This window comes from Perna viridis, chromosome 10 (assembly GCF_037379345.1).
Source record: "Perna viridis isolate PV_CMFRI_1.1 ecotype Kerala chromosome 10, ASM3737934v1, whole genome shotgun sequence".
NCBI lineage: Eukaryota > Metazoa > Mollusca > Bivalvia > Mytilida > Mytilidae > Perna > Perna viridis.
Genome location: NC_142454.1, coordinates 39,442,084 through 39,456,776, shown reverse-complemented (window position 1 = coordinate 39,456,776; position 14,693 = coordinate 39,442,084). Strand labels below are relative to the sequence as shown.

Genomic DNA, 14,693 nt, shown 5'->3' with positions numbered 1-14,693 from the left:
AGGGTAGGAAAATCACTCAAATTCTAGCCAGTCCTGGATACAATTTTTCAATATATTTACTATATGGCTATAGAATTTTTTGCTAAATTTAGCCAGCCCTGCCAAAAAATAGCCAGTCGTGGGCTGGCGGGCAGGTTACTATTTCTAACTCTGAAATATGGCCTGGACATTTTGGGATTTTGAATTTTTTTTTTTTTTTCAATAAACAAATCAAAGGAATATTATGCAAATCTTGAGGTTTCATTGCTGAAAATTTTATTCTGCTAAGAAATGTTTGTTTATGTTGGGAAATGGAAACACTTTAGGCAGGTTTTCTGAATCATGTTTTTTCATACTGTTAACCAGAAAATTTCCTGGTTTTTTTTTTGTAGTTTCTGTGATCAATCTTCTTTCATGCAGTTTTAAATTCACTTTTGTTTCTCAAATTGTATTATATTGTTCTTTGAAGAAAATATTCACGACAGTTTGATTTTTGCATCAGAGATCATACTACGAAAATATACTACGAAATGTAAAAACTGCCAGGAAATTCACAGCTTCAGTATTTATTCTTTTTACAGGCTGACAGTGAAGAGAATCTCCAAGATATTCCAGAAGAGGTTATTATGATAAAAAATTTTATGTTATTAAATCTTTGATTCTCAGACTATTCAAAGCTAATTTCATGGTTCTCAGACGATTTAAGGAAAAATCAATGAAGGAGGGGGCATGTTCTTATCTTTTCATTGCTCTTTGATGAGAGTTGAAGTCAAATTGAAATTAGCTTGTTAAAATGGCAGTATTCATGTGTTTAGTTCTAGTTCTACTTTTGTGATGCTGTCATTAAATCATGTCCGTTTGTTCAGTATTTTGTCAAAATGTTGATGGACATTATTAAACTGCAAATGTTGGTATTACTACCTTGGCAGGGTTCACCACAGGCTATTCAGTGATGGGGCCTCCCCACCCTTAAATTTGTTAGCCCTACCTTTGAATTTTGAGCTCCACCCTTAAATTTTAGAAAAATGTTTTTAAAAAAAGCGTATTTATAACTAAGAACATGTAAATGTTAAGTAGAAAATTACAGTTTGTTTTTTTTTATTTAAGCAAAATGTAAGCTAAGACTATAAAGTCAGATTAACAGACCTTTAAAATGATGACAAACTTCGATAAGATATTTCAGAGACTATGAAAATGGAACATAGGTTGATTTGTCCCACCCCCATGAATTTTAATCTGTGGTAATCCCTACAAGGATTTTAAAAGTTTCCTGTTACCACTAATAAATCCCAAAATAGGGGGCTTCCTCAAGATATCGAAAATGCACTTATAATGCAGAAGTTGGTAAAGTAGGCAACAAAAATTTAGATGTTGAGGGTAAAAATTCTGGCTAATTTATGAATGGAATACTTTTAGGATTCAGAAGAAGTAGGAACCCTTCCGGAGACCCCAGACAGCCGTGCCATGTCTAAGGAGTACGCCTTCAGACAAGCCAAGATGACAAATGAGCTCCAGGAACTTAACAAACTGCTAGAGAAGAAGGAATTACTGGCAAGACAGATGACGCAGAATGATACACAGATGAAGGAGATGAAGGGACAGTATGAGGTATGATCAACATTTCTTACAAGCAGTGATTTTTCAACTTCTGTTAAAAGCTGGCTGTGCCGTTAAATTTGGGGCAAAATATCAAAATATACTGTGAAAGTATTATTGTTCATGGGATACCAATTTATGTGGGTTTGATAAACCATGAAATCTAGTTTCCAATGAAAAGGAAATTAACCATTCATTTGTATGATGAAGTTGTCAAATCCACGAATTTAAGAATCTTTGACTGATAATTTTTTTCCTAAACCAGGAAAATTTAAACTCACATATAAAAAGAACTTTCACAGTGTAACAAAGTGAGAAATCTGTCAGATAATTATATTTTCGCCATACAGCTAGTTACACAAGTCTCTAAATTAACACCTTTCTTAACAAAAGAAGTGAAGGAATGGCAAGTGAATTTTGGATTTGTAGGTTCATGAAGGACCTAAATCTTCCAGCAGCAAGTCCAATTTAATCGAAAATCGCATCAGACAAGTGACTCCTATGATTTAAAATTAATTAATTATGGAGATTCCCAACATGTAACAAACATATTATTATGTTGGGTCTTATGTTTCCTCATTCTAACTTCATATTTACCTCTGATTTTGCCAATTTCTGCTTTGATTGCTAGTCTCTTCAAATCATGTTTTAATAGTTAGACCTTTCATTTTTTAAACACTATTTTTTACTTTTTTACATGTACTTCTGGCTTGAAAAAAAAAGATTAGAAATAATTTCTGAGTAATATATTACAAGAGTGTTTTTCCCTTATTTTAGATTGCCATAAATGAGATGAATTCTGAAATTGGAAACCTGCAGAAAGAGAAAGAGGAGCTAGCCCAAGCTCTGGAGAGTGCTAAAGCCAACACTGCTACCAGCAAGTAAGGACATTGTATGAAAGTGAATGTTAAATGTTAATAAAAACTCATAAACAAAATTTAGTGATTAATACTATGAATTTTTTTTACAGAGAATCTTTCTTAACTGAACCCTTGTTCGTCTGAAAGATTTGTACATTTATCTGTTATCTAAATTCATGTAAAAGGATTTTCTAAGATTTTGGTTGAGGTCATTTGTTTATTTAGGGAGGTCATTTGTTTATTGAGGTTTTACTGTGTAATGTGGTTTTATCGATAACTTCTAACAGTGATGTAAATTTCACTAATTTCTTTCATTATTATACCCCTGCTTAGAAGGAGCGGGGGTAATCTGTTTTACCTTTGTCCGTGTGTCTGTGTTTCTCTCTGCCATGTTTCTGTAACATTTTTTTTCGGTCACAGTTTTCTCAGCAACAACTCATTAGAGCGGCTTGAAATTTTGACACATTCTTTCTGTAGGTATGCCATATGGGGGAATTTCTTGTTCAACATGTTTACAATGTAAATGAGTATATATATTAAAATACTCCTTTTGTGTTATATGTATTGAAGGTATGAAATATTAAATATTACTCGAGTCTTTAGTCAAAATGTGAATTCATAATTTTCAATTTAGAGTTGCAGAACAGAGGAGACAGAGATTGAAGGAGTTGGAACAACAATTGTCACAGTTGAAGAGGAAAGTAAATGACCAGACAAAACTACTGAAGATGAAAGAACAGTCTGAAAAGCAGGTTACCAAACTCAATGTTGATATCCAGGTATGAGCAATCATTAATACAGGTGGAGTGGCTTGGTGTTCATTTTAGTATGTTGAGTACTCATTATGTACATGCCACACGAAGTGGCAAGGTATTATGTTAACCTACAAAAAATTGGTTGTCAAACACGTCTGTTCATTCCAAGGGTTAATAGATGTTAACTTGAGAACAGATCAATGAATATTTTTTTTAAATTTTGCATAGTTATTCAATACCATAAAATACAGGTAATGCTCTATTTTTACATTGGCTGTAAAACTTGTTATGTCAATAAATCATGCAGAATGGAATGGTCTAGATGCATTTAATACATGTGAACCTTTAATAATATTTGCAATAAATGCTGCATACAATGGGATAAGTTTTGACTTAATTAGTGTTAAATAGTGTAAACATTTAAGCAGCAATATTTCCTGTACTTTTGCTTTGCTATCATAATTATGTCTGCTGTTTCATATAGTGATTGTGACCATGACTCTTTATCTTTAAAGGTTAAAAAATATGTATTTTACAAGATAATTTCAATTTCAAGACAAAAATTGTACATGTATGATAATACAAAGGGATACGCAAACATGTATCTGTTTTTATTTCAATAAAACTTATATTTTTCTGACACAGTCGGTATAGTTTCGCTTTATACCCTTTCCATGTTTGGTCTTTGTCCCTGGATTACATTCTTTTGATTACCGCTATAACCTTGGTTCCCTTGATTACTCTTAAAGACGCTCTTCCATGGAAACGTAAGTCACCTGATCGCAATTCTGTTTCCCCATTGGCCTAATACTGATAACTTAGTGGTGTTTGAAAAAAATGTATCGGAATTGCGTGCCATATGTTATTTCCTGAATGAAATATAGAAAATTATAAAATTTTACTGCGTCGTCTATCTTTTTTGTTAAAAGATAGTACTTGTTTTTTAATTCATTCAGGGTATGAAACAACAGCGTGTAAAGTTGATGAAACAGATGAAGGAAGATGCTGATGAATTCAGACGCTGGAAGATGAAGAAAGAGAAAGAAGTTATGCAGCTGCAGCAGAAGGTATATCAAGGTTACATAAATATGGTGTCTATACCCAGGCAGTGGGTGGCACATGCAAAATTTTATAATATAAAGGATGCTTTCTCTTTTTGAGAAGACCTTTATTTGATCTATGCATCACTGGTTTTGGTCAGAAATTTTTTCAATAGAATGTTAGATAAATGAGGCTTTTGACAGAATTATCTGCCCTTCAAGTATATTTTAAGTGCATTTCAATGAAATTGAAACTCAATTTACCAAAGTGGTATGGAAAATCTTGTCTTTTTTTCCTTTATTCTGATGGTGCAAACAGTCAGACTTTCAGAATGGTTGTTTTTTCCATACCATGTTTCAACCACTGTCTGATACTTACAGAGAATGACACTTAAGTAAAAGATTGCACACAGCATACACAGAAACTACTGATTACTAGCAACCCAGATGCCACTAAAAATTGGGTGAATGGACCATTTTTACACAGAGTTATCAAGATCAGGACTTACAAAAACAAAAAATTCCATTATCCCAGAGACCTTTCAAATGAAAAATGGGACAGGCCAATAGGCTACTAAATATATTGAAGCAAAAAAGCCAGGTGGAAAACATGGGTGCTTAGGACTGCCTTGTCGTCTCCCATATCTTTACTTCATAATTGGGAAAACTAACAAACGTTTGATGAAAAAAAAGAATGGATTTGGTAAAACGCAACATGCATATAATCTAAATCCATTAAGTTAATACTTTCAAGTCTTCAAAACTAATTACAGTAGTGTTCTATAATGTACAGGTTTATAATGAATTAGAACATATTTCCCAGTCCCAGTGTTTTGAAACTAATGCATTTCGTCTTTGATGTAATGAATTCGTTATAGCGAAATCAGGGATATAACGAAGTATTTTCTATGGCCCGGTGACAGATTTATTGCTGAAGTTTTCCTGGATAAAACGAAGGGTCAATTTAATTGTTTAGTAAACATTAGACATCAATTGTCTGCTACTTGCGGTAACTGAGTAATCAACAATTTCACGGTTGATGACCACACAGAAGATCAGCTAATCTTACCTGTATTTTTGTTTTATTACTCATTAAAATATCAATCAAATAATGGCACCCAAGCCATTGAAAAATTTAGCCCAAAAACATCCCAGATTGTGAACTTTTAGCACTTATGAATTAATGATAAGGTCAGTTGGTAGTTTCATCAAAGTGATAGATTTTCATGCTTCAAGAGGTCGAATGTGCTGTGTAAGGTACTGCAGACTCTAAAAGGTTTGATGATAAAATTCATCACAAAATTGAAATTTCAGTATAAATAGAAAGGCAACTGATCTCGGTACTATGTTATACTTTTTCCACGTGATGCTTATCTTAGTTCAGGGGTCTCAAACAGGATGCCACTTCTAAGGGGGTTTTTATCATCTTTGACTGTTCTTATGTGTCTTGCTTAGACGATTTATGTGCACGAGATTAGTACACTGAAAAGAGAGAAAGTATGCAAGTTTATAAGAACAACTACAACAGCAACAAAAACAATTGTTTTCTATTTTATTCATCATTTATAATAAATACACATTACAAAACAATTATTTAATTTACTGCTTGAAAGAATGCATCAATATTTTTACATCTTAAGCGAAAATACCACGTAAAAAAAAAAAAAAAGTTTCTGATATAGTTAACGAAGTAAGTAAGACAGTCCCCTGAGATTTGATATAAAGAACTCTACTGTACACTGTATTTATATGATAAATTGTTTCTAGGGAAGAAAACGAGACTGTGAGATAGCAAAGTTACAAAGGGAAAATCAGAAACAACAGACTATACTGAAACGGAAAGGTGAAGAGGTCAGTTTTTAAGTCACAAATGGAAAGGTGAAAATGTCAGTATCTACATGTAAGTCATAGAATGAAAGGTGAGGAGGTCAGTATCTAAGTCATAAAAGGATAGGTGAAGAGGTCAGTATCTAAGTCATAAAATGATAGGCGAAGAGGTTGGTATCCAAGTCATAAATTGTAAGGTGAAGAGGTCAGTATCTAAGTCAGAAACAGAAAGGTTAAGAGGTCAGGATCTAAGTCATAAATGGAAAGGTGAAGAGGTCGGTGTCCGAGTCATAAATGGTAAGGTGAAGAGGTTGTTGTTTAGGTCGTAGTCAAGTCATGAGAAATTTGTATTACAATCTAGATGTTTGTCCTTTGTTAGTTAAATAATTGCATTATAGTCTGCAAGTTTTTCATCAAATTCATATTCTGAGTTAGTTAATTGGTTGAAATTTTAGTAGAGGCATAATTTGATATATTTGTGAAAACTACATATTACTTTGATGTGTTTTTGCGCATTTTTTGGCATATAAAATGATGTGTGCAAAATGTCAATGACTTGAAATGCATGATACACATTATCTACCTAAAAATGAATTGAACAGTTATGTTAAGGTATGCCTTATAAAAACATGCATTGTTGTTTTCTGTTCTAGGCAGCAGCTGCCAATAGAAGACTGAAGGAGGCTATAGCTAAACAAAAACAAGTCCAACAGGAGAGAAATCAGAAGTTTGAGAAATATGATACAACTAGTATTGGTAATAGGGTTAGGGTATGTATAACATATTGTTGTCAGTTACAAGTAAAAATACATCTATAATGAACAAAAACAGGAGAAAAGATAAACGGTCACCCATTTTCGATGGCCACCAGAAATGTGCCTGGGCAACCATTTGTTCTCTTTTAATAGCACAGCTGTCGAATTGCAAAAAAAAATATTGGAAACAAAAGTTGCTGTCGATTGGTTACCATTCAATCAGAAATGTAGCGTCCCTAGTTAAATTTTATCGGTAACCAGTTCTAATGATACAGAAATCATTCATAACGGATGTTGATTTCTTATTTAGAATTGCTTATTAATTTCCGCATCCAGTATTTCGTAAAAATGGTTAAAAAAGTCTGGGCTAATTAATTTTATAGTTTAGTAGCCCACGTGGCTACTGGCATCAAAAATGTTAATCTTGACCCCTGCAAAACATTCTTAATTAAATCTCACATTAACTGGACACCTTCATACATGTATCATTTGGAATGCATTTTAATCTGTGAAAATTGAACATCTAACTTCAAATCCTTCAGTCAGAACTGAGTTTGGTTTAGACAGGTTTTACTAAATATACGTGTACAAAAATCAACAAGGCGTATCCCCTCAAAAATCTTTTCTCATCCTATTGGAATAGGGTGTTCAAGTCTCATTCTAGTTTCATTTTCCTTACCGGAATTGCTGATGTAAAATGTATTGAAATCCAAAGACCAGTCTGCATTTTATTGTATACTTCCGGGATCTTGAAACGCTGTATTACAATGCAAAATCTTTAAATTCCTCTTTTTCTTAACACATTTATCATGTAGAAATAGATATTTGTCATTGTTATTGGTATTTTTACTTGAAAATATGTTTTTCTTTCACATACTGAACCTTTTGCTTTGAAAATGACTAATCTCTATGCATTTGAATGGTAGATTTGGACCCTTTCTCGTGAAAACACAGAGTCACATGACGAGACTTACAAACCCTATTTAAGCCATTACCAAAAAAAATCTAAATATAAACTGTGAATATTCATTTGACATAAGCAACTAAGAAACCCTATATGAATGTGTATTGTTTTCCTGGTTCTGTTTCATTAATCTTGTTGTATGAATGTGTTGTAGTCATGGTTGAGTCATGAGTTAGAGGTAAGAGTGAGTATACGAGAGGCCAAATATCACCTGGATCAACTCCTTAATGATAGGAAGGACATGGTTATCAGACTGAAAGACTTGAAAGATAGGATAGATGAGGATGCTCCCCCTGCAAAGGTAAGAATATTATACCCCCACTTTGATGGGGAGACATGTTGTTCTTTTATACACCCATCTAAGAGGGGACATATTATGGTATATCGTTGTCTGTCGTCCACACTTTGGACAATAACTTAAAAACGCTTTCACCAACTTTAATAAAACTTTGGTGAATTGTTCACTTTTTGAACATGGAGAGACAAGCTTTATACATTGTAGTTGAAAAAAAAAAAACTTGAATTGTGATTCATGATCAACGCTTGTAAATTCAGAAACTAATGTGATGTTTTTATTCAGAAAAAAAAAAAACTATAAAAAATAAAAACTCAAATAGTGGTTTTTATTTATCTGACACTACTGAAGTAAAAATTATGATGACATTTACAACTAAAATGACAAAATTGTGATGATTAATTCACAGAATAGTTTCTTAATCTACTGTACAATGAACATGTTTCAAAAATGCAACATTGTAATTTGTTTCTATTGAATTTATTTGTGAAGTGTGTATCCAACTTTATTATGACCCTTTGTTTTCTTTTTGTATCTGTTGCCATTTTCTTTATTGAAACTGGTAAATAAGGCTATGCCTTTAACACATGTTGTGATTGTAAATATTGAATACATGTGTTTTTGTTAAACTTTTTTTCTCTCTGTATGATCAATTTTGTATTATTTTTTAAAATTTTTTTTATCAAATAAATTCAGATATTTCAAGCTATAATTTCATTTTCTGATTAAGATTTGCCAATGGCTCAAGTCTAAAAAGTCAAAATTGTACATAGATGTACTTCAGGTTGTGATTGTTGACTTTTCTTTCAGAAATTAGCTTGGATAAAGGAAGGGAAACTTGATTCTTCTAGTTTTGAGATTGAGAATGTGAAAAAAGAAATTGCTGAATTACAGCTTCAAGTAGATCAAAGGTAACATAAACTGAAATACAGTTAAAAAATGATTGTGATTTAAGGAGGTAGACCTAGGGTAAGGGACATAACTCATAAAATCATGGAAATGTTGGTATCATATTCAATTTCACCAAATCCTTTCAAGCTTTCATTTGAAACAGAATGAAATTATCCAAGTTACTTTGTTGCTTGGATGAGGATGATGTAAAATGCTTAATGCAATCATTCCAATGATTTATAAGAGTTCTGTCCCTTACCATAGGTCTACCTCTTTAAAAAAATGTAAAAAAAAAAGAGATAGACTTTAAATCATAATAATAAAAAATTTAAATCCAACATCATAAACTTACTATTTCTCAAAAGTATGATATGAAAAGTGAGCAACATCTAAGATTACATGTGCTTTTAAGAATCAGGAAACATACATGTGAGTCTTAACTAGGATCACAATATTTTTCAGGAATGCCCAGATAACAGATTTACAACAGAAGATAGTTGATGCAGACCAAGGTATGTAGGGAGAAAGTAATATTTATTTTTTTTTTTTGCTATTAGGTTGTGTTTTAAATTAGCTGAAATATTTTTTTCTTATTTAACTGTAATATGAACCTTGTTGTTTACCAATAGAGCCAAAGACTTGCTTAGTGATTTTATTTAAAGAAGTGTAGGTGCCTGAAACATTTATTTTTCCACTGACATTTACACTGGACCGTTTTTATTCCAGAATGTAAAGGAAAGTCTATTTGGGAGAGTCTCCATACTATGGTGGAGGCTAAGTGTGCCTTGAAGTGGCTATTAGAACAGGTAATTGTCTATATTCCAACTCAACAATAATTGTATATAGTTGTTTTCACATCACATCAAAATAATGATTGATTAAGATATGTTGTATGCCATCATTCAACAAGGAGGCCATTATAATTTTGTATCACATTTTGTCAATATTTGTGTCTGTACAGGGTTATCTCCCCTTTTCACTGTTACTTGAGGTATCTGCAAATTAGATTTTATTAGACTTTATTCTGTGTTTATTTGGGACATAAAGCTGTAGATTAGAACTTAAAAACTTTTTAAGTTAGATCAAATTTTTAAAAACTTACTACTGTAGAATATTCTGGAAAAACAATGTACAGTCAAACCTTGGTAGCTTGAACTCCAGGGGACCACTGAAAAGTGTTCGAGATATCGGAAGTATGAGAAATTGAAGTTCGTAGAATTTAGGATTTTTTTTTCTTGCCGGTCCGGGTTCGACTTAATCATTAGAAGTTACTTACTTCCTACAAGTTTTGTTAGTTCGTGGATCTTTTTCATTCATTTTCGGAAGATTATGTTGACTTGTGGTCATTAAAAATGCCGTGTTTGCTTTTAAAAACGTTCATAGTTTGAGATCCTTAGTCAATAACTTGTTTTCATCTGATTTTCTTTGATGCTTTCATCATGCCAACTTCAGAACATTTACGAACTTCAATCAGTACTATGTTAAGATCAAAGCTACCTAATTAGTGATGACTTAAATTTTACCTGTAATTAACTTAAATGACACTGATTAATGATAGGGTTTCAGTTTTTCAAACCTTTTATTACCCACGCTAGCAAAATGGTTGACTAGTCCGAGTTAGTGAGGGTTATTCTCTAAGATTTATTACCAGACCAACAAGTCAGTTCAAGTTTTCAAGAAATCGAAGTTCAAGAAATCCAAGGTTATTTATATTGATTATATAGGGGGAAATTTTGGTACTTTGAATTGTGTTCGAGAAATCCTGGGTGTTCGAGCCATCCGAGTTTCAGCGAGTGAAGTTCGACTGCATTACAAGTGTTGATTTCTTGTCTTCTAACATACACTGTACCCTCTTATTTCAGGCTGTGTCATCCAGAGCAGATACAAGTAAAGCTCAGGGAGAACTTCAGGACTCAAAAATTAATCATAAAGATATCAATGAAGAAATAAATAGATTAGAAAAAGAAATTGAAAACATAAAACATGATCATGAAGATCATGTGACTAAAATGCAAAAACAGCACGAGGATAAGGTTTGTATGAGGCATCAGTAATATTGTTGACCTAAAAGTAATCTTTGAAAATCGAAAGTATCTCAGTCTGTCCTCATAATGGAAAAAAAATTATCTCTAATTAAAATTATTTCCTGATAGGTAATCTTAGTGATGGATATTGTGTTCCTGTTCAATATTAAACTGATGAATTGTTTATGACAGTTTTTCCAATGCAAAGTGGATGGAATAGTTTTGAAAAAAATCAACAAAGGGACTGGTTGCAGTAAGATTTCAATGTTCATTAGTTCCCTACAGGGATTAAAATTAGCAGTCACCTAGTAGCTTATGACTACTAGATTTTTAGCTGGGCTACCAAACTTTTGGGTAAAATTTAGTTGAAAATATAGAAAATATTAAAGAAAAATATGGTCTGGGCTACCAGCTTGTATTTCCTAATTTTACCCCTGCCTTCCGAGTGACTTTTGCTTAAGGAGGTAGACCTAGGGTAAGGGACATAACTCTTAAAAATTATTGGAACGTTTGTATTCAGCATTTACATCGATCTTATGTAAGCATCTAATTAACTTGGATTCATTTTATTCTGCTTCAAATGAAAGCTTTAGAGGCTAAAGGTGAAATTGAATATGATACAAACATATCACTGATTTCAATGAGTTATGTCCCTTACCCTAGGTCTACCTCCTTAAGGCGACTTCAGTATTGCAGTTTGGCAAATCAGTTTTTTCACATTTTTCATAATACTTGTATATATCCTTTGATATATGGTACATGCTTTACTATGACGGTTAACAGATCAAGTTCAGATTTTGTTCCAGTTTATTGATTTTATGCTTTCCTTGACTTTGTCTTAGCATTTTTAAACCTTCTTTAAACTATTAAAAATATTATAAGGAAATATGTCACATGGATCATAATGATGTATATACTGATATGAGAAAAAGAAAACATTGGGTCAACAGACAAAAAACTTAATGGAATTTAGTTGAGTAAAAGCAGATGATCCCGAAAATCTGAAAAAAATTCCAAAATGAGACCAGCTGACATCCTTAAATGTGTTAGACACAGTTAATTTCGTTGTGTAAGAGCTTTGTCTGATTGGAATAGTCGGTGTTCAAGGCATTAAGTTAAATACTCAGAACTTATATATTCTAATGAAATATATGTTTAAAAATGTGTATTTACAGGTATTGTTTCTTCTACGACAGATGAAAGGTTGTGGTACAGCTGGAAAGGCTGATGTTGACCAGAGAATAAAATTCCAGGTATTCGATTCTTGATAACAAACATGTATGCTGGTGGTTGTAATAATTCTAATACATGGTAGCCTTATAGCTCTGTGTATCTAATCCTTGATTTTTCTGTCATGTGTACAGGGATGATTTTCTTCCGTTTGTAGCGGATTACCGCTATTTCAAATCCGGATTTTACCGTTACGTTTCTTCTGTTATTGTTTATTAACTTCTAATTTTGGCAATTTCCGCTCTGTTTGTTGACATGGTAAAATCATCCCTTTGTGTAACGGTGTGGTAGTCTCAGGGTAATGTGCTTGCCTTAAGTGTGGTAGGTCGTGGGTTCAGTTCCCAGCTGAGTCACAACAAAGACTTTAAAGTTGGTAGTGATTGCTTCTTCACTAACCACACAGTATTAGGGGATAAAGTGACAACTGATTTGCTCGGAGTTATAATAATGTGATTGAGTGGGGTGACATGGGGCCTGCAATCTGTTACTTTTATGAGCCAGCACAATAAAGATCGGACACAGCATGTTGGCCTACTGCAAAGCAGGATCTGTTCGATTGATCAATCGTTCTTGTCCTAAGATGCATGAAATATTTGCAATAGGATGTTAAACTGCAATCAATCAATAAATTTTTCATGTTTATAGTAAATTAACAATTTCTGAAGTTGGAAAATTATCCAAGGTAAACCACTTTTGTATTGAAGTAGGTTTATTTTCCCCTGCACTAATGTGCCGAAACTAATTAAACCTTTTTCGCAAGTGCTAAAGTGAATAGTTGAAATGAACAGACTGGATGACTTTTTTTTTTAAATCTCAATTCTTAATTTTTTGGGTAATCGAAAAACAAAGTGAGACTCATGTCATAAAAATGAGGTCAAGGGAACCAGTTTGTCCCACTCTAGGGTTATACCCCTTTCTGAATAATAACCACAAATTGACTAATGGGTTATTCTTGTTATTTACAACAAAACTCCATGGAAAAATATTCACGATGAATATGGTCATTTATTCATTTTGTTTTCAGTCACAAAGTGAATTTGATAGTTGTGGTGTGCAATTGTCTGCGGGTGTGTGTCACAATTTTTATCTTTAAGGTGTATAAAATTAATTGACACATCTTTAAAATCCCAGTGGTCTTTCTATACACAGGAAGAAGAAATTGAGAAACTTAGCCGACTCCATGAAGATTTAGAAAAGAAAAATGAAGAATGTGAATCACTGAAGAAACACCTTACAAAGGCAATGTACCAGGGAAAGAGTTTTGCCCTAATGCCCAGTATTGATGATGACCATGAAGTATCGTCACCATTCCTGACTCCTAAACTTAAGGCAGAGACAAAACCAAAACATAAGCCTAAGGTAATACGGCAAAAAAATATAGTTTATGTGTTGCCTTTTACACTTGTGAAAAAAATAGGTTAAGTAGGTAATTTTTTATTTTACATGTTTTTTTTTTACATTTAGTGTATGGGAGTTTACAGTGCTGAGTGAAAAAAGACCTAAAAAAAAGTCTTCAAAGTACATCATTATACACCTGGCAAAAATAGTTTGGGGGGTATATAGGAATAACCCCGTCTGTCTGTCTGTCTGTCCATCTATTTGTCCACGTTTCTTGTCAGTGCAATTTATGATGCACTATGCTGTAAGCCAAAAATACCAGATACAAAATTGTTTGGGTCAAAATGAACACAAAGGCTTGATTTCATCCCCTTCAATCACGCAATTGTGTTTATTTTGACCCAAACAATTTCGTAGCTGACAGCTTCATGTCAGTTATAATAAACAAGGCTGAGGCACTAAGAAAATCACCATCTAGTTATTTTTGTTGCCAGATCAAATAAAAAATCGCTAATTGTGACATGTAGAGCCCATCCAGATCCTTGACCTTGTCCATCTTACTGAATTTTGTCTGGATGTATTGATTTCAAATATGGCATGTTACTTCATATAGATTCGGTATAACTTTCAAGCCATTTTGGTTGCTCTATGATATCAAGTTGCTAGACTAGTTGGGGTATGCATAGTGCAGCAACTCGTGCAACCACATATTTTTTCATAGCCAGAATAAAATTCTATTCAATGTACTTGATCAGTTTTGCTTCTTGTTGTAAAACACGGGCAAAAGTAGTTCTTGTGAAACTCATATAATCAAGATGGAATTAGCATGAATTTTGTATTAACTCTGTTTTAAATTCAGGTGAATGTCAGATTAAGTAGTTGCCTTTATAATAATCATGCAAATTCTGTATGATGTGATACACTCCAAAAAAGGCGACAATTTTAATTTTTGTTATTAAGTTGCTTTATAGGTCTACAAGATGAAATGTATAATTATTTATTGCAATCTGTTTGCTCTTAGGAGATAATCCACATTGAAAATCCAACAGTTTCTGTTGTATTCTAGTGTTATTTACAATTATCTCCCTTAATTTTGAATTCTACAGTACATTCTGTATAATTTTTATCTCCTAAGAACA

The 14,693-nt window shown here is 32.8% G+C and overlaps 1 protein-coding gene across 1 annotated transcript in view; it reads left to right on the top strand.

The window, feature by feature from the left end:
* The window catches only part of LOC148605713 (chromosome-associated kinesin KIF4A-like), a 30,938-nt gene that overhangs the window by 9,496 nt on the left and 6,749 nt on the right, over window positions 1-14,693 (top strand). Inside the window, exons 12-25 of the mRNA XM_088548107.1 lie at window positions 561-599; window positions 1,396-1,587; window positions 2,353-2,456; window positions 3,070-3,214; window positions 4,147-4,257; window positions 5,998-6,081; window positions 6,711-6,827; window positions 7,931-8,077; window positions 8,882-8,982; window positions 9,425-9,474; window positions 9,689-9,768; window positions 10,825-10,995; window positions 12,162-12,239; window positions 13,366-13,575. Coding sequence (XP_088404233.1) covers window positions 561-599; window positions 1,396-1,587; window positions 2,353-2,456; window positions 3,070-3,214; window positions 4,147-4,257; window positions 5,998-6,081; window positions 6,711-6,827; window positions 7,931-8,077; window positions 8,882-8,982; window positions 9,425-9,474; window positions 9,689-9,768; window positions 10,825-10,995; window positions 12,162-12,239; window positions 13,366-13,575 — 1,629 coding nt within the window. The remainder of the gene's footprint in view (window positions 1-560; window positions 600-1,395; window positions 1,588-2,352; window positions 2,457-3,069; window positions 3,215-4,146; window positions 4,258-5,997; window positions 6,082-6,710; window positions 6,828-7,930; window positions 8,078-8,881; window positions 8,983-9,424; window positions 9,475-9,688; window positions 9,769-10,824; window positions 10,996-12,161; window positions 12,240-13,365; window positions 13,576-14,693) is intronic.